Below are 19,940 nucleotides of genomic sequence, written 5' to 3'. Positions count from 1 at the left end.
TGTGGCAGTGCACATGTTCCACCCATGGAGGCATTCACAGGGTTAAGCATTGTTTCCCCATTGTAATTAAGCTGAAAGTCCAGACGAGGAAAAAAAAATGAAGCATGAATAAACTACAGTTGTGCTGGTTTTCGGATATGAACTTTTTCTCCCTCTGTCCACACAGTGGGTAGACTGAGAATGCACAAGAACATGGGAGGGCAAAAAGACGGGACAGCTGAACCAAACTGTCCAAAGGGATATTCCACACCATATGAGGTCTTGTTAAGCACCAAAGACATAAGAAAAGCAGAAGGGGACATTTGTGCTTATTGCATCTGTTTTCCCGAGTAATCATTACCTGTGCTGAGCCCCTTCTTTCCCATAGATGGCTAAACATCTGCCTGTCAGTGGGAAGCAGTAAATAAATTCCTTAGTTTGCTTTGCTTGTGTATGCAAAGATGAAGAGACAGGTGAAGAGAGCAAGCAACTGCGCAGATACTTAGCTGCTGTTATGTTCAACCCACCAGAAATACTGTCTTCAGTGTTTTGATTACTTGGAACAAAAAAATCTGACAATCAGTCAGTTTGGGGTTATTTTGTTTATTTGCTTGGGTTTTATTGTGATTTTTTTTGTTTTTTTCTTTTGGGGGGTGTTTCTTTTTTCATATAGTTTAAATATATGAAATATTTTAAACTTGTATCTGAGAGAACTTAAGTTTAGTTTCTATATTGTCTTCTGTTGTCATACATCGCTGAAAACACCAGCTAAAATAATATGAAAAACATAAGTTATTTTATAAGGTTTAAGAACATTTTATTTTAAATTGTATTATGAAAGCAAATGTTCATTTTTTAAGTAATATAATGGAAACATCAAAGACTACAATCAAGAAACCTATTTTGAAAACTACTTTAAAATTATCAGCAAATAGCCAAGAACAACTGAATTTACTGGAAACAGAGAAAAAATCATTAAGCCAAAATGAAAGTTCTAGTATAATGACCAATGGCCACCAAATAAAAAGCAATAGAAGTAGCAGTAGAAGTAGAACAAATTACACATGTAATTTATTACATGTGCCATATATTCTCTTACAGTTGTGGTACAAAAAACAGTTTACTTGATGTCACACAAGAGAGCCACTCCTCTCAATATCCAGTGGTCTGGAGTCACGACTGTCCTTAAGTAGACCACTGTAATATAGTTCAGATCTGTCCTCATGGGCTTCTTGTAAAGTGGACAAACATAGAGCTTGGGATCTTTAGGACTGGTTGTATTAACAGCATAAATATGCAACACAGGCAGCCGAGTAAAAAGAATCTTTGGTGTCGATTCAATGAGTTTGCTATTTCGTTTGTCCCAGCCTGCACCTTCCAGGTATAGCCCATATACATATACTCCTTCCTGTGTGGAGAATAAGCAGATATACAAAATAAAAAATCTATTTCATGAAATGAGTGTCGTAAACTATTAAAAGGAATATATGTTTGATAATAATACCTGACATTGAATCTTTTCAAACCACATAATTTTAAAATAGTATCCTTTTTCAGAAGATATTACTGAAATGGATAGCAATGAAAGTTGTTTAATAAAGCCCATACACTACAAAATTTGATCTAAACTTTACTATAAATTTAAAAAAATTGAGAGGTGATACAATGAAATGGTTATTTTAATAAAATATTTTCATAACTGCAAAATAAAAAAAATTAGTATCTTCATAGAATCATAGAATAATTGGAATGGAAAGGACCTTAAGATCATCTAGTTGCAACCCCCCTGCCATGGGCAGGGACACCTCACACTAAACCATGTCACCCAAAGCTCTGTTTAACCTGCCCTTGAACACTGCCAGGGATGGAGCATTTACAGCTTCCCTGGGCAACCTATTCCAGTGCCTCACCACCCTAACAGGGAAGAATTTCCTCCTTATATCCAATCTAAACTTCCCCTGTTTAAGTTTTAACCCGTTACCCCTTGTACTATCACTACAGTCCCTAATGAAGAGTCCCTCCAACAGCATCCCTATAGGCCCCCTTCAGATACTGGAAGGCTGCTATGAGGTCTCCATGCAGCCTTCTCTTCCCCAGGCTGAACAGCCCCAACTTTCTCAGCTTATCTTCATACGGGAGGTTCTCCAGTCCCCTGATCATCCTCGTGGCCCTTCTCTGGACTTGTTCCAACAGTTCCATGTCCTTTTTATGTTGAGGACACCAGAACTGCACACAATACTCAAAGTGAGATCTCATGACAGCAGAGTAGAGGGACAGGATCACCTCCTTCGACCTGCTGGTCACGCTCCTTTTGATGCAGCCCAGGATACGGTTGGCTTTCTGGGCTGCAAGCGCACACTGAAGCTGGCTCATGTTAAATTTCTCATCGACCAGCACCCCCAGGTCCTTCTCTGCAGGGCTGCTCTGAATGTTTTCTCTGCCCAGCCTGTAGCTGTGCCTGGGATTGCTCCAACCAAGGTGTAGGACCTTGCACTTGACATGGTTGAACTTCATAAGGCTGGCATCAGCCCACCTCACAAGTGTGTCAAGGTCCCTCTCGATGGCATTCCTTCCCTCCAGTGTATCAACCGAACAACACAGCTTGGTGTCATCGGCAAACTTGCTGAGGGCGCACTCAACCCCACTGTCCATGTCAGTGACAAAGATGTTGAACAAGACCGGTCCCAACACCAATCCCTGAGGGACACCACTCGTTACTGGTCTCCAGCTGGACATTGAGCCATAGACCACAACTCTTCGTGTGCGGCCATCCAGCCAGTTCTTTATCCACCGAGTGGTCCATCCATCAAACTGATGTCTCTCCAATTTAGACACAAGGATGTCATGCAGGACAGGGTCGAACACTTTGCACAAGTCCACATAGATGACATCAACTGCTCTGACCCCTGTCCATCAGTTCTGTAGCCCCATCATAGAAGGCCACCAAATTGGTCAGGCAGTATTTTCCCTTAGTGAAGCCATGCGGGCTGTCACCAGCCAACTTGTTGCTTTTCATGTGCCTTAACATGTCTTCCAGGAGAATCTTCTTGAAGATTTTGCCAGGCACATAGGTGAGACTGAGTGCTCTGTAGTTCCCTGGGTAATCAATTTTCCCCTTCTTGAAAATGGGGGTTATATTTCCCTTTTTACAGTCATCAGGAACTTTGCCTGACTGCCATGTGATTTCAAATATGATGACAATGGCTTAGCAACTTCATTCACCAGCTGGACCCACAGATGGATTTCATCTGTCCTGTGGTCTTGTGCACATTCTGGTTCTTCAGATGGTCTCAAGCCTGATCCTCTCCTACAGTGGGCCTAAGGTCTTCATTTTCACAATCCCTGTACCTGCCTTCCAAGACTTGGGTTGTGTGGTCAGGGCATTTGCCAGTGAAGACTGAGGCAAAGAAGTCATTAAGAACCTCAGCTTTCTCCAAATCCAGGGTAACCAGTTCTCCTGATAGCTTCCGGATAGGGTCTACATTGTCCCTAGTCTGTCTTTTATACATTTATAAATGCTTGTATACTTATCTCATTGTTATTTATCTTGTATGCTAAGCAAAAACAGCGAGGTGAAGACATTAGTAACTTTTGCCTCTAGCAATCCAAAATGACAGAATGATTTAATATAAATTAAATACTGGAATTAATACTGAAACATCTTTGCATGTTATACATACAGAAGGAGGTGCTGTGATTTCTTCTTTGTTTTGCTTTAGCACTTCATTATGGATTGTAACGGTATCTAAAGCCCAGCCTTTATGTGCTCGAGTTGCTTCTTGTCTCATTGCTGTCAGGAATCCTTGAGAAATTAAGCCAGAGATTTATTATATATCTCAGATGACAAAAAAACCTAAAATATATATATATACACACATATGTAAAATCTTGTTTAGTTATCTGCTTGAATGTTATAGACAGATATTCAGAGTTCTGTTAAAAATGAGCACCCTGACTAATAATAGCAAACTTTGCTTTGGGGCCAAAATAGGAACAAATGACAACAGTGGTCTAGAATGCATTACACTGAGAAAAATATTTTTAAATGGCAAATAAAATAATAGACCTTTTTTTGTTGTTTTTCTCCTACTGAATTATTCAGTTAACAAATATTCACTCAGGATACTGACTTACACATTTTCATTAGGCAATCAACTACAAGATCCAGGGTAGAGTTGTGTTTCAAGAAAGAATTTGAAGGCAGACAAGGTATGAATTATGTAAGCTGATATTTCTGTAAAGGCAACTTCGGAAAAAGGTGTTTTTTAATAAAAGAAGAAAAATAAGATAAATTTCCATGACAGCACATCTAAATGTGATAAATAACTATAAAAATGTGTGGAATATAGATAACGCAGTGCTTAAAAAGAATGAAAAATTTATGTTTTGCTAATGAAGAAAAGGGAGTTCTAGACAGAAATGCGGTAGGGGATGACATAATCAAGTCGTGAGTTCGGTGATCTTTTGAATTTTTTTTTTAACACACTATACTTAGGCTTGCAATCAAAAAGGGTTAAGAGGTAAAATTCACAGCATTAGCTGAGCACCGTGTCAACTTTAGAGAACCTAAACACTGCCCTGCCCCAAAGACCAGATATAAAATAGAAAGCACACAATGCATCTTCTTGTGTAAGAGGCTTGAAAAGCAGAAGCACAAGATGACAAATAATTGGTCAGCAAAGAGGTCTGGATGTGTTATAAAGAAAAAAGCTACAAAAATGCAGCAATTTTAACAAATACCTGGTTGTTTCTTTGTAAGTGTCTCAGAAGATGACAATGCAGTATCCTCTATTTTATGCTACCAGATGAAGAACTAGTTGGAGTTATATCAGAGAGTTTAGGTGAAACATGAACAATAGAGAACAGGATAATTATATATGATTACTGTAAAGATTTAAAGATGAAATTGCATCAGTTCCTTCTTGGTAAGGCATAAAGGAGAATATGACTAGTGTTTTGTTGGCTGTCAAGTGTCTACAAGGAGGAGAAACCACCTAATAAAATACTCACAAGCCAGGGAAGAAATCATGAAAGTACATGGACATGCAGTAGAAGACAACGTTTCAAGATATGAGTGGTTTAACATGCTAATTAGGATAAAGCCAATTAGAAGTTAAGAGATTTGTCACAGCTAAAATATTTATATATGTTGTAAATACAATTAATGTAGTACTTAAAATGAACATGTATTCATTTCTCAAATACTGATAAAAATACAATAGTATTATTTAGGCTTCAAATTTTGCAAAAAAATTAATTATATCTGTATAACATGATACTTGTTTTTTCATAAGCCTGTTCATTTCAAGTGCCATGTGTGCTGAATGGCATATTGCATCACCATTAACATACATTTTTACTTAATAAATATTTATAGGACACAAACACTGATAATAGTAAAAAATCACAAGAGGTTTAAATACAATTACTGGTGATACTTTATAGTACTATCAATAGATTTTTTCCACTGAACTGATACAATACATTCCTCATGTTTTAACATTATAATGTATTTGCCAATTCTATGATAGACTTAGAGCTTGATTCACTAGGGCAATTAGTTTAGATTTTCCTGCAACAGCAGCACAGGATAGATTAATTTCTGATTTGCCTCACAGTCAATTTTTTTAAACATTACTGCATGGTTTGATTTACTCAGAATTTTCTGGAGAGCAGTATTACACATACAGCAACTATACTTACCTCACCCCTAACCAGAGCAAACCTTTGTGCTTAGCACACTTCTTTCTCCATCTACAGGACTATTTTATTTGGAACACAGAGGCTGAAGCAATCACCAAGTTCAAGAACATCTGTGTCTCAGGTTCATTTACTATTAGGCTAAATATTTTTTTTTCAAAAGAATCTGGTTCATTATCTTCTTTTACACCAGCATGAGTGCTGCTTTTGAATAACCAGAGATCAGCTGCACCATTTTTGGTACAAGTTGAATGATGTTTTAACTAGCATCTCAATGCTATCTTTTAATGATAATCCGAATGGGCTTCAGGCACCTCAACTGTTTCTGAAAGTAACTCCAAAAAAGACTTTGATATTAATTATTTTTACAGAACTGGTCATAGAAAGGCCAGAAAGAGTTAAGCATTACAAAGTAAAGGTAAATAAATAGTCAAGGATTTCAGCAGTTAATACTAATGGAAAAAAACATCATAACTGTTACCTAAGAGAAGTTTCTCATGAGAATTTTGTATGGACAGTTGTGTAGGCTAAATGAGATTCTTCTATGAACATGCACCAAATAAGGTAACAGGTTTTGTTATTCATAAAAATGGTTACAATTTCTTTTTCTTCCTCTTTCCTAAAAACGTCATAAGTTATAACAGGTAATGATAGATAATGTTTACTTGAACTTTGCAGTGTATCTTTGATGAATTAGGACAAACTGTTAGTTAAATAACCTGTGAAATGGCAACACTGTGGAAACTGCAGGTGATAATTCTGTGAAACATAGGTAGCTGCTATAAATTCTGATATAGTTGCATATTTGTAGAATCATAGAACAGCCCAGCTTGGAAAAGACCTCGAAAGATCATCTTTTGTGAGAAAAGGAGCCTAGAGGAGAATAACTAGCACCCTATCCAATTGTATCTTGAAAACCTCCACCAAAAGGGACTCTACTGTGTCCCTGGGGAGGTTGTTCTAGTGAATGACTGTTTAAACACTAAAAAAATTCTTTCTTTTGCTACTGTACAGCATATAAATAACATCTTGCTCTAGATTAAAGCTTTTCCATGCTAGCATCTTATAGTTTGGAATATGTTAAACACTTCAAGACAACAGGAAAAGAGTACTTTAGAAGTTATATCATATCATCTCAACAAGATAAAGCATTTTGTTAACTACATGTTTTCTTTCTTGCAATATAAAAAGTGTGTTTACAGGTCAGACTAAAAGACCATCTATACAAGCATCCTGCCTCTGATACTAGACAAAGGCAGATGCTTAGTGAAATAATATTACAACAGGCAAAATGACACATAAATCCTTTCACTTCTTTATTCTTCCAGCTTCTGGCAATCTGGAGCTGAGGGACCTCCCAACTCGAAGGTTAAATTTGGACAATCATTTTTATTGCTGCCATTGGACCTGCTTTCCATGACTTTATCTAATCTTTTTTTTTGAACCCATTTATCATCTTGGCTTCTATGACACGTTCTGACAGCAATGAAAACATCTTTTCTAGGTGTACCATTAAGTTAGCTATGTAGTAAACCCCATTAAACTATAATTAAATGCATTACTACTCAAATCCTTTCAGTATCCTTACCCTGTGGATTAAAGAATCCAGTCATCCAAAATACATTTGGTCTTCCTCCAAATATCCAAGCAGAGAATTGAGTATTTCTTTCCAAAAGTTCAGTAAACCAGAAGCCAATTGTTGAAGAATCCCAAGCTACTCTTTTCCATCCTTGAGGAATTCGAGCTTCAAACATATTATCAAATACATCTTTCAAATTCTGAAGGAATGAAATTATAACACATGAACTAAAGCAATCAAGGTAGTAATTTGAAATACGGTATTCAATATTAGTAAATATGCTTTACTTGCCTCACTCATAACAATAGTTCCTTCTATGGCTAATTTAAGATCATTCAAACTGTTGCGGACTATTGTGATCACCTTTTGCATTCGGTCGATTTCTTGCCGAAGAAAAATATTCATAGAGTTAAGATGTCCCATTTTAATTAAATGAGCTTTTACCTAAAATATAGGAGCACAGAAGAAGGAATTTAGTTGAAATTGAATTGTTGACATAATGTTGTCGTATGTGACATCTTTACTTTCCTGTGTTCAGAAAACAGTAGACTAGTACTTCATGTATTTCAACAATTATTCTGTAAACTGTTGCAGTTTTTATTTTTATTTTTTTGTCTGATATTACCAAAGCACTCATGACTTTGCTAGAACAGAACTTCACCCAGAAGGCCCTGGAGAATGCTGTCACAAAAAGTTAAGACTGACTTTTTTCCTGTGTTTTTACATGCAGCTTTGACAGTCCAGGAATAGTCTCCATGACCCATCTCCATGATCAATTGTTAGAGGTCTTTATTTTTAATAAAATAGCCTCATATCAATTCATGCTGATAGTTATAATGATGTTGGTTATTTGCTTGAATCTGCTACTAGCTATATGTTATTTCTTTACCATTCAAGGTTTCTTTTTTTTGGAATGTCTTCTGTTAAAACTCAACAGAGGGAACAGTAAGAAAACAACTAAGACTAACTTGCCTCATGAGGTATGTAATCTGGAGGAAGTTTCTCTAGCATGTCTTCAGCTAAATGATAAACAATTGCTTCACGAGTTTCTCCAGCTCCTGCACCACCTTCTTTAGGCTGAATGTTGGTAATAGTGTCTAAAACATCAGCTGCTGTATTACTTTGGTATCTGAGAGGATAACAAATACATATAAATTACATAGAATTTTTTAATAGTTAAATGATACTTTGGAGAACAGACAACTTAAAACTTGAGAAAAAACATAGTGTCATCAGATTAAATCGAAACTCCCAATAATTTCTTTTTCTTTGTGTCCTGCACGAAGTTGAACACACTAGTCATGAGGGTTTGTTGTGGGTTTTTTTTTTTTTGACCATGAGTTTTATTTTGGTTTTCCATGATTGTAAAGAATATGAACTTCCTTCTACGCACTGTTACACACTTGCTGTTTTTCTAATTCAGGGTTAAGAAGGAGTTCTACAAGCTGAGAACATGGGGTGTCAGAAAAACCTACCCTGTGATTTCCAGGAATTCTGTGGAAAAGGAGAAAATGCCATATGCCTATTACGGACATCTAAACAGTTATTTGCTGGGAAGAAGCAACACAAGTTTTTTTAACAAGGAAGAATATTTCACTCAATTATTTCTTAAAAGTGGAATTCAGAAGAAGGAAAAGGTGGAGGCATTACTCTGCAAACTGCTCATTTATTAATTAGTACATTCATTCTGCTCTAAGGTATTTAGTATTAATGATAGAAGATGATAGATTTACAATGTTAGTGATTAAAACCTTCTATTCCATAGTAGAGCATTGGCAGTGCTAATGTAAATTTATGTTCTGAGTCAACACAAAAAAGTAAATTACATTTATGTGGCATTTGACAGCAAAAGACCTCATCAGTCCTTCAACATAAGCAGACTTACAGAAGTACTTTTGCTACAATGCTATCTAGTGGCACAAAGGTATGAGAAGAGTAAGAGTGAAAACATAGCAGTGTGCGTGTTGCCTACTTTTACCTTATAGAGTCAGCTACATAAGGAACATACAGCATGGGTCTGACACAGAAAATAAATGTGTACTGTCTCAAAGCATAATTTTGCACATCAGTTTTGTTTTCAACCTCATATGACACCATTCTCTTTCTATTACTTTCTCATACGTAATTGTATAAGCCACAAAACCAAGGACTGTGCTGTAGGATAGAACATATGAACTCCTAACACATCCAAGCTTTGGAGACAGTATCATAAGATTAGAGAAGCTAGATACTGTAGCATTTCAACATATGCTGCTTGTGAATGCTATTATAAAGACTATAAATCAGAAAAACAGAAGAAATCCTACTGGCAGTTTGCTTCTCAGAGGATCTAATTTCTGCTTCTTAATGTACGAATGGTGGGGCTTTCACGGTTTTTAATAACCCTTCACTTTAGATTCAAAACTCTCAAGCTTATTTCCATTTATGGCCTCATTTAAAGAGTGACAGATATATTCAAGACTACACATGAGCAGAAAAGTTGGAAAAAATCAAATTTCTCTTGTACTTATGGCTTCATTCGCAACAGAGACGTGAACCTTCCTGTTGACACTGCATGTACTGTTCTTCCAGTATTTCTGGGCTTTGGAAAACCTCACTTTCCTTTACATTGCAAATAAAATGTTGAAGTGTATGTGCAAACAATAAAGAAAAAAAGATTGCACAGATTTGTAGAGGAAGTACCATGCTCCTGGGAATGAAATCAGATATATGCAATGGGGTGTCCCCATTTTACAGGGACTTGTTTCCAAATACTAAAAGAAAAGGTCTCTGTTTTCACTACGTTGGAACTACTTACATAATATCAGCATTGCCATGAAGACCAAAGACCATGGGACTGTCCATTGCAGGGAGTAACTGAATGCACTCCAAATACTGTGCCAGGGTTTTGCACACTAGAACTTTATATCCAGGATAAAAACAGAAAGTGCTGTCAAACATCTTTTCATTAAACCATACCTATGGGGGATAAAAAAAAAAAAAAGTATTACTTTGTTACTTCATGGTTTTTTTTTTTGTTTGTATTTTTTTAAATCTCATTTTTATTTTTGGAAAATTAAGAGTTCTTATTTTAGCCACAACATCTGTTTTCACTTGAATACAAAAGTAAACTGTTAAGAGTTATGTCTTCGAAGTTTGAGCTCCAGCTAAGTCTTTTTAATAATTTCTGATCCTCACTAAAGAGAAACCAAGGGGGAAAACCTCACTGCCGAAGATGTTTTGAAAAATTCATTTTACTCTGAAGAGTCTTATAAACTGGTGAAGAAGTGCATATTCAGCAGAAAGGTCTTCTGATTTCTGTATTGCAGCTGCCAATAAAAATGACAAATAAGTGTACTTTCAAGGTCTCCTACCTTTGCAAAGCAATTAAGAAGACGCTTATCAAAGTCATCTGTGACTCGGCCTCCATACTGTACTTCCCCAATCATGTAGTGTACTGTGTTCCATGATATCCCCTGTATACAATAAAGTAAATGAAAGATTGTATTTGTAACATGTAAGAAGAAGGTATCTAGCCTGCAATTTCGGTATCATTGGAAGCTCATAAGGCTCTGAAATGTAAGCTGAGAAGTTCATTGTTGGAAGAAAAAAATAATTGCTTATTTTGAATATATTTTCTGAGCTCAGCTCTATAATTTTATAGTACAGTTAGGCTTGGTCCTGCTATTAGAAACATATCTCATTATTTCCTGCGTGACCTGAAATCACTCTCAACTGCTACTGCCTCTTCTCTCCCACCCCTCCCCAGATTCTCATCCTTCTCTATTGGCAAAGTGCTGCTTTGCAAGGAATGGCTATTCTGTTGCATTATTCTCTGATAAACAGTAGACCAAATGGCAGACATAGAGAAGTTTTATTTGCTCTGTCAAACTCTGTAAATTTTTGCTCCCTTTTAAAAGCAGATATTATATAGACATGTAAAAATTTTAGATATGGTACTGAAAAAAAAAACAAGATAAAATTCTGAAATTCTTAACTATTACATATTTTTATATGGATGATAGCACACAAAATATTTCAGCTTGACTGTCTTACAGAGAATCTGATACTTTGATCATTAGAAGCCGCACTGAAAGAAAAGCAATGAGTATACTCATAAATAGTAACATGAAGAAAAACCAATTATAGATGCTGAACAAAGCAATTAAATACACTGTATGCAAATTTTAGTATTCACCTTCTTGATGCCACAGTCATCTAAGTGATTTTGTATAAACTGAACACTGGCTGTAAAATCTGATGAGTTAAATTCATAAGGAATATTCCAACCCAAAGGTCCAAACTTGCGTCGTTCCTTAGGAATGCAATTAGAAGCAAATAGGTTTATGAAACAACAAATAATTTTGTTTTATTATTAAAGTTCTACACTAATAATATCAGTAGTGGAGTAAAGAATTGAACTGAAGAAGAAATCTAGCCTAGGAAATGGCTATATGCCTCATACACATCAGTAATAGACAAAGTTTATTTTTAAGTTATACCATGAGGGATAAATATTTACAGAAAAAGCAACAGACTCATTTGTTGTTACCTTTACTAATCAATTTATCATCATATGTTTGAAATATCTCATGTCTGTGTGGATGATCAGGTTTTTATATTAAGTAATTAAAGAATTACTGTATCTCTGCATTTTCAGCACACAGTTCAGAGTTCTACAGTTTTCTATTTTTTTTCTACAAATACTGTCTAATAATGATAGTTTCAGTTTTTCAAGCTCCTGTATTAATGCTCAGTTGTCCATAGGTTTCTAGGTTTCTGCTTTTGTCTTATAGTTTCACTCTATTGTTTTAATAAATATTTTTCAAAATTTACAACTTTATAAGACTGCCACCACTACATTATTTGAATTTATTATTGCATACATATTTAAAATAAAATTGTAACACTTGTAGTAAGAGAAAAATAATTCAATCTAAAAGTTACTAATAACTAAAATTAGCTAAATGATAACATATCTATTAGAGTTTAAATTACCAAGTCAAGAATGACTGATAGTCTTTGACATACAATTAAGCAACATTTAGGTACCTTAGCTACAGTACTTAAAAATAATTAGAATTGAAAATAACCCTTTAATTTTTTCAAAATTAAGTATTTTTATAAGCAGAGAAGACAACATTAACCAGTAATACCCTGCAGAAACATACAATGATTTTCTGTCAAATTCTCTGAGTTACTTCTTATGCTATATTTATCATGGAGATATTGGTCAGTTTAAAGGCAGGGCAACATATATATATATTGCTTGCTGATTGGCAATCCGTAAATACATTTACTGAACAGATGAATAGCTGTAACAGTTTTTAAAAGAACTGATGGTTGAGTAAGAGCTTAGATCTTCTATTTCCACAAGAACAGTATAATCCTGAGGCAATACATGGAGCAGCTTTCTCACTGCTTATATAAAGGTAGAAGGAGGAAAATAATATGGAATACTCTATCTTAATGGGGACCTCCAACAGTCCTCAACATCTTTGCTACACTAAAAATATGAGCAGCTCAATAGAGCCTAAGGCTTAAATACTGTTTTATAACTATTTTGAGATCCTTGATGAAAAGAAGGTGTTTTCAGAGAGATCAAAATATTGGTATTTATTGTGATCTCGAAACTTCTATATAACTTTAAAGTACAAAGTATAGATACCATTATGCTCACATTGGAATTAAGGTAGAAAACACACTGACAGATAAAATATTATAAAAAGAGGACACTAAGTGATAGAATTTCATTTAATTTCAGCCATCTAGAAATTAGACAGCTACTTTAATCTAGGCATCTGGATTGCCTTTAAAATCAGCAGACAGAAAGAGTGATATATCTCTTGAAAATTATTTATTTTTTTATAGAAGGACAGCTAAGACAGATAACTTGATTTTCTTTTTTGGAGTGCTTATCTATTTCTATTGTCTACAAAGATAGCTTTTTCCCCTTACACCAAACAACTTTTGAACAGCTAAAGTTAGATGAGAAAAAAAAAAACTCATCCTAAATACCCACAGTGTAAAAATCGTGTAAAATTTATTTAAGAAAAAAAAAAAAAAAGAATACGGAATCTTGAAATACAGAGAAAAATTAAAGCTTCAGCCCTGCAACATGATGCTACAATAAAACTCAGAATGCATATTTTCAGGAACCTCTGTTAAAGTGACTCCATCAATTATAACACTATTTGAAAACTCTGTGACTAGTACCTGAACAATAGAATGCAGGAAAGCTACAGTGTAAAGCAAAGGTTTCCACATAGGCAAGTTGCTAACGTCTAACAGATCCTGATTAATTCCAGAAAACGTTCTTTGCAATCCAGCACGTATACCATGGGGAGGTTCATTTGTGAACTTTATAGCCATCTGTCATTTGAAAAATATAAAGGAATTGAATTTGTTTACTGAAACAAAAACAGCAACATGCAAAAATGTTGCAACTATTAGTTATAAATAAATTGTAAATAGCTAAAGCATTGTAGATACAATGTTGATAGGTAGCTTTACTGTAAATTACATAAACTGAGCACATACAAGATCAGGCCTCAAAAGGTTTTGAATATAGACCTTCAGTTTATGTTGGTCAGAACCATCATGGACACTTGTCCATAGATCCAAGAATTTTCATCAACAACCTAGAAGTATTTGCCATGCTTTTCAGAAGGCATCATATGGTTCTCTACACCTAATTCAATGACTGAATGATGGAAGAGAACTATCCAGTGTAGATGAAATGTCTTCTATTTCTGGCCCCAGGAGTTCACAGTAAACGCAAAGAAGTCTCACCTCTCCTCAGATTTTTTGTGTTCACAGTGGCTACTCAGGACTCTGTGGCTAGGTCTGCACAAGTAAATTAGATTCACCTGAGAATGTTCCTAGGCGCTCTGGTCAGCAGGCATGGAATCGGCATTTGTGAAAGTAAACTGCACAGCCCCATAGAATACAGCCCCTCAGTTCCATGCTGACTGCCTTACAGCAATAGTTGCTACAAAATTTCAGTTGTCAAACCATAGCTGCAGATTATTTGGAAGAACACTAGTTAGCACAGGGTTTTGTGTTAGAGAATGTTGCACTTACTTACCACTATGTACTACTGCATTCCAATGCTCGGTAATGTTTATGGGGCACACTTGAATCTATTAGGTCAGACGCAGACTGGCTGTACTAGAATCTCTATTCCTTGAGACACCTTCAAATGATGGAGGAACCCAAATAAAAACTAAGTATTTTTCTGTTCCCACAGTAAATACTTTTCTGGCTGGCTTGGGTAACAAGGTTGCATTCATTGAAAGGACACTAAATGCCTGTCCATGGGCTGAATGCAAGTATGGCTCTGAACTCTTTCTACTTCTGATAGACACTTAATGGAAGACATTCATGAATATGTACTTCACATGGCAGTTTTACCATCTCCATACTTGTGGTAAAAAAACTTCAGTTATTTTTAAGGAATGACTTTTCAACTTCAGTCTCACAAACTTATTTCTGGGCTGCAGAGCCCAGACATGCTGTTTCAGAGATAAGCTCCAGTCTTCTGCAAAAACCTATCTATTGGCACATAAACACACTAGGCTGTTGGACGGAATGGGAACACTTGATAACCTGTCTTTCCACACTTCAAAAGATACCCCGTTCAGTTTCTGCTGCATGTTCTATATAAAAAGAGGTAATTATTCTCTTCTTTCCTTTGAGAAGGAGCTGGCTTTTGGTTTGTCTGTTAATAATTTTCTGTAATCCCTGAAGGTAGTGTGATATTATAGAGTGGGAAATCACATGTGAGATATTTGAGATAAATGCAGTGATGAAATTCATGCAGCAACCCTCTTCAGTTCTCTAGTCTCCTTTTAGCAAACTGTGTGTTTAATTACCTCACAATTCATAAATCCCTTAAAGATGCAGAATGCATTTACTTTCTGTTGTGAAAACACAAGAGAATGTAAGTCCATAAAACTAGTTATCTATACACAATGCTTTTCCATGATGACATACATTTTTTATTGAAGGCTGTTTCCTAGATTCATTCAAGAAAGGAACCCTTCCCTTCCTTCACATCCCAGGTATCAATTATGGTATCTATTGTTATTTAGAGAGAATGAGAACCACTAAGCAGACTTCCACGTTTTTTGTAAAGGAAAGGGATCTATAAACACAGAAATGTTAACGTACAGCTGTTGCACTAGATATTAACTAGCATTATGAGCCACTGTGAGAGAGCTAGAAGCCATCATAAGTAACTTAAATGTACTTTGTAAGAGTTTAGACAATTTTCCTGGTACTGATGAAAATGTCTCCTTGAGATCTACAGAACAACCACTGATCATTTATCCAAAGTAAAATGGGTTACTTCTTGGTGGAATATGTTCTTTGAGATCTTATGTCCCTTTTATCCTTTATTTCAGACAGGGAAATCTGAAAGAGTCTAAGAACAGTTGCAGGCATTACTCTGTTCACAAGGCTGGGTTGGGAAAAAGAGATAGTTTTGATTCAGGTGTTTCTGTGTACTGAATTAGTTTGAGCTCACACATACATAATGCATCTTTGGGAACTTCCAGTTACTGGTAAGTAACGTTCCTGTTTAAAGTGTTACTTGCATTGTGAGGTAAGTTCATTTTTTCTTGTGTTTTGTTTTTGTTTTTTTTTCCCCATTAATTTAATTTCAATTTGCAAACTTAATTTGCATAATTTTGATGGCTTTAGGTACTGGAATTAAACAGTTAAACAAACCTGTAGCAGTGCAATTGGGAATTTAGGATGTGGCTCAGTAGTTATCCAAACTCGAAACGTCTCATTCTGTATCTCAACTGTAAGAAATGTTTCCAGCAGTTCATCCATGAAATCCAGCCCAAGATGACAATTCTGAAGTAACACCCAGCCTCCCTAAATAAGAATATAGACTATTACAATATAAAATTTAGAGGAAGTTATTTATAATGCTAAAACCAATTTCCTATATTAGAATCAAATTTGGTCTTGCATTAATTTTTTATTTTTTATTTTTTACTTTTGGATTGCTCCTGAATATGTATTATCATTTGATTTGATATTGGCACAGTTAATGCAAATAGGAAATGTTAGTTCAACAGTTATTTCCAAGTCCTACTGTTCACAATGAAAATAACGTGACAGGAGCCAATATTCTAAGTAAAGTACCAGTGCTACCTAGTGGCAAAAAGAAGTAATTCCTCTACTCTCCAGTATTCAGTAATCCTGCTCTCAGATCCGAAAGAATGTCAGTGGAAAAGTAACAGCTGAAATCTAAGAAATATATTTTCTAAAAACTTTTTTAAATAAAATAATTAAGTGTAAAGAGACAGTAACAAGACCCTGAAACTTTTTAACTGCAATTAGTTTATCTGAAATAAACGTATTTGCATGAAATTCAACCTCTGCATATTAATTTTGATCTTACTCAACTCTAAAATTTCATGAAAGCTCTATTTTGATTGTTATCTCTCTGTATTTTTGCTTATGAGTTTAAACTCATCAGCTTTTGTAGCATCCCTTTAGAAGTCTCATAAATCAGAAGCCTGATATTAAAATGGGATATTATTTAATCAGTTCTAAACAATGATGTGTGGATTTCATTACTGCTTCTAATTTCATTTTTGCAATTTTGTTTTAATTCATTTAAAAATAATTAACATTTGGTGACAAAATATAATTGAAATATGTATGGTGAACTGATGGATATTAAAAAATACTAAATTACGGACTTTTTTTTCTTCTTTTATTGGGATCCACTTTTTTGAGGAAAGTCTTTAATCAGTTTATCACATTCCTAAATGAATCAGGCTCAGTTTTTTTAAATTATCTACATGCAATACAGCACCACAGTTTTAATCGTATTATATACTCCTGGCCAGAGGTAGGAAAAAACCACGGAGATTTGTCTTCATTTTTATTAATTCTGCATTGTTTCAGATCTGATGTTCACATATCCCCTCTTCTGTAAAATGTATGCACTGCCAAGGCATTTAGTTCAGAATTTGTTACCAGTGAATTTCTTTTTTTTCTTTTTTCCAGAGTGGTGTACATCTATATTCCAGTACTGGTGTCATAAAAGTTGGAAGGAATTCTGAGGTTACTGGGACACAATATAGATACAATATAGAGAACTTCCATAACCAAGGCTGCATTAGCTAGAGAACCTTGGATTATACAATAGTATCTAGAAAGCGTGTAGTAAAGACCACATACCTACAGACATATACATTTATGTCCATAATAGAAAACCACAAATTAAGCAGACTGTATACTGGTCAAATGAATAAACATCATCTGACAAGATTCTTTTTTAACCCCTTCTCAAATGAAGCTGTCTCACAGATGGCAGACAAAGACCTAGTTGATGATGTCCCAAGTCATTGTGGAAGGGGGTTGGACTAAATGATCTTAAAAGATCCCTCCCAAGACAAACCATTCTATGATTCTATACTACGGTTGGAATTCCCTGAATTGATACTGCCTGGCCTTTTCTTTTTTCTGCATGAAAGACAGGAAGTCCTGGAAAGGCTCTGAAGCGCTTCGGTCTATCAAATAAAGAGGAGACGACTTTGCAGAAGTCTAAAGAAGCATTTCCTCATTATGACTGACATGTTAATGAATACTAAAACAGTCAACTTATATTGCAGTGTTTTTTCCCACCTGTTGCACTGATGCCTGTATGAATTTGCGTGCATGAACTTCTTGTCCTTGACCCATAGAGATGGTCACACATTCTACAACATATTTGACAACATATTTGACAACATATGATTAATGGACTTATATTCTTGAGAAAAAGTAAGAATTCCAATTCAGCTCCCCAAAACAGTGATATAAGTACAGCACAATTAAGTACACTTTAATGCAAAACATATTCTTTTAAATGCAAAAATGTGTATTGTATACTTTCATATATTTTTACCGGAAAAATATATTAAAGTAGAATCCCTTTACTATCGTATTATACTGCTATATGTAATTTTTCTAAACACTGTATCTTTGTAAAATAATATTCATATATACATCTACAATATTTACAGTTTGTAGAAGTGAAACACTCTGCCAAATTTTAACAAAGTAAGCTACAGCATTTGAAATATGAACCCAGATTTTTCTTTAAATATAGATAATGAAGCCATGTAAGTAAGCAAATCGTATAATTGTTCATATGCACAGTTCTTCAAACTTTCCATATGATGCAGACATGAAATACAGACTATACAAATGCTGATCTTGTGGGTATTTTTTGTTAGTTTTTTTTTGTAAGCAGATTACTGATTTTCACATTATCAGCAGTTAAATGTAAAAACAAGAAAACGGTATTGTCACTATGCCAGAACAACAACAAAAATTAGCCCAACCAAACAATCAATCAAAATTTGCAAATATTGTCTTACAGATAGCGATTAAAAAAATCATCACTGAGAAGGATGATAACAATTTAGGAAAAAAAAAATCTGAAAACATTACTCTTCAACTGCACACAGAATGATTCTCATCATACCATCTTTTACTTAAAATATTATTTTATCACTAAGATGACAGTTCAGGAACAATAGTGCAACATAAGTTAAGAAATACTTTTCAGAGAAAAAATAAACCAGAACCTGAAATTACTTACATTACACTTCCGTATCTTCACACATGAAAATGAATAATTGCTTACATACCTAATTTAAGCTTTCTAGCCAAGGATTCAATCTGCATACTTGGGTCAGATCCCATAGACAAGAAACAGATGAGAGGTGACCGTTTGTCACTTTCTCCCCATGTTTTCTCTAAATTCAAAATGAATGGCTCCGTGTATTTCTCACTCAAGGAATTTGCGATATATTTCCTGGCTTGGGAAAGGGTTCGATCTGGACACCAAGACCTAGAAATTAACATATATACCAAGATACTAATTCACTGCCTCTTCCTGTTGCAAAGACCAGACTTATATTGGAAATTCTATTTTTATCATAGATTTTTGCTTCATAATATGCATTTATATGTGTATACACATTCACGTATATGTTTGTAGGTTTGTCTTTACAGATATAACAACAGACACAGCTGGTGGTCTTCCCCTCTGCTTAGGACTGTTCAATACTTTCAGTTGCTAACAATTTTGCCTAAAGTAACCTATTTGCACTGGGATTTTCTGTTCTGGGTACCTTTATCAGTCTGGGACATTCTTCATTTTAAACACAGATTTTGTATCTGAGAACACAAGTAAGGAATTGCAAGATTGTTTTTGTCCGTAAGGAGAATTCTGTAGATATTTCATTGGGTTTATCAGTCTTTTAGGGTACAGACATCACTTTTTGGCATTGGATTGCATTTGTGTTGGGGGTGAGCTTTTATTTTTTCCCATGAGGAATACAAACTGTTACTTTTGGATAAAAGACATCACTTGGCAAAAGGGATTTTTAGATTCTTACTCAAAGGCATATCGTACTTCATCCATGAGATTCTAGCCTTTTTACTGCACAGGTTGAATCTCCTCCAAAGAAAAATCTTGGGTTAGTAATTAATGCTGCTGGTTTGGTTTGGTTTGGTTTGGTTTGGTTTGGTTTGGTTTGGTTTGGCTTGGTTTGGTTTGGTTTGGTTTGGTTTGTTTTTTTTATGGAGCACCTCTGATTTAATTGTTGCAGCACTTGGAAAGTATACAATGAACATAAGAAGATATGATCTCATGCATAAGACAGCTGAATGCTGCTTTGGAGAAATC

General features: G+C 35.1%; 1 protein-coding gene across 1 annotated transcript in view; it reads right to left on the bottom strand.

The window, feature by feature from the left end:
- Positions 1-771: 771 nt before the first annotated feature.
- Positions 772-19,940, bottom strand: part of DNAH8 (dynein axonemal heavy chain 8) — a 138,712-nt gene continuing 119,543 nt past the window's right edge. The window contains exons 81-92 of the mRNA XM_061365983.1: positions 18,898-19,100; positions 17,888-17,961; positions 15,968-16,120; positions 13,454-13,609; positions 11,436-11,552; positions 10,612-10,713; positions 10,056-10,216; positions 8,231-8,387; positions 7,550-7,702; positions 7,268-7,457; positions 3,660-3,781; positions 772-1,387 (exon numbers count right to left, since the gene is read on the bottom strand). Of these exons, the coding sequence (XP_061221967.1) occupies positions 1,100-1,387; positions 3,660-3,781; positions 7,268-7,457; positions 7,550-7,702; positions 8,231-8,387; positions 10,056-10,216; positions 10,612-10,713; positions 11,436-11,552; positions 13,454-13,609; positions 15,968-16,120; positions 17,888-17,961; positions 18,898-19,100 (1,876 nt within the window). The 3' untranslated portion in view covers positions 772-1,099. The remainder of the gene's footprint in view (positions 1,388-3,659; positions 3,782-7,267; positions 7,458-7,549; positions 7,703-8,230; positions 8,388-10,055; positions 10,217-10,611; positions 10,714-11,435; positions 11,553-13,453; positions 13,610-15,967; positions 16,121-17,887; positions 17,962-18,897; positions 19,101-19,940) is intronic.

Source organism: Neopsephotus bourkii, unplaced genomic scaffold (genome assembly GCF_033783945.1).
Source record: "Neopsephotus bourkii isolate Nb327-2 ecotype Australia unplaced genomic scaffold, CSIRO-AGI_Nbou_v1 NB_1292, whole genome shotgun sequence".
In the NCBI taxonomy this organism is placed as follows: Eukaryota; Metazoa; Chordata; class Aves; order Psittaciformes; family Psittacidae; genus Neopsephotus; species Neopsephotus bourkii.
Note: the sequence above shows the minus strand (reverse complement) of the source record. Positions and strands in the feature narration are given on the sequence as shown.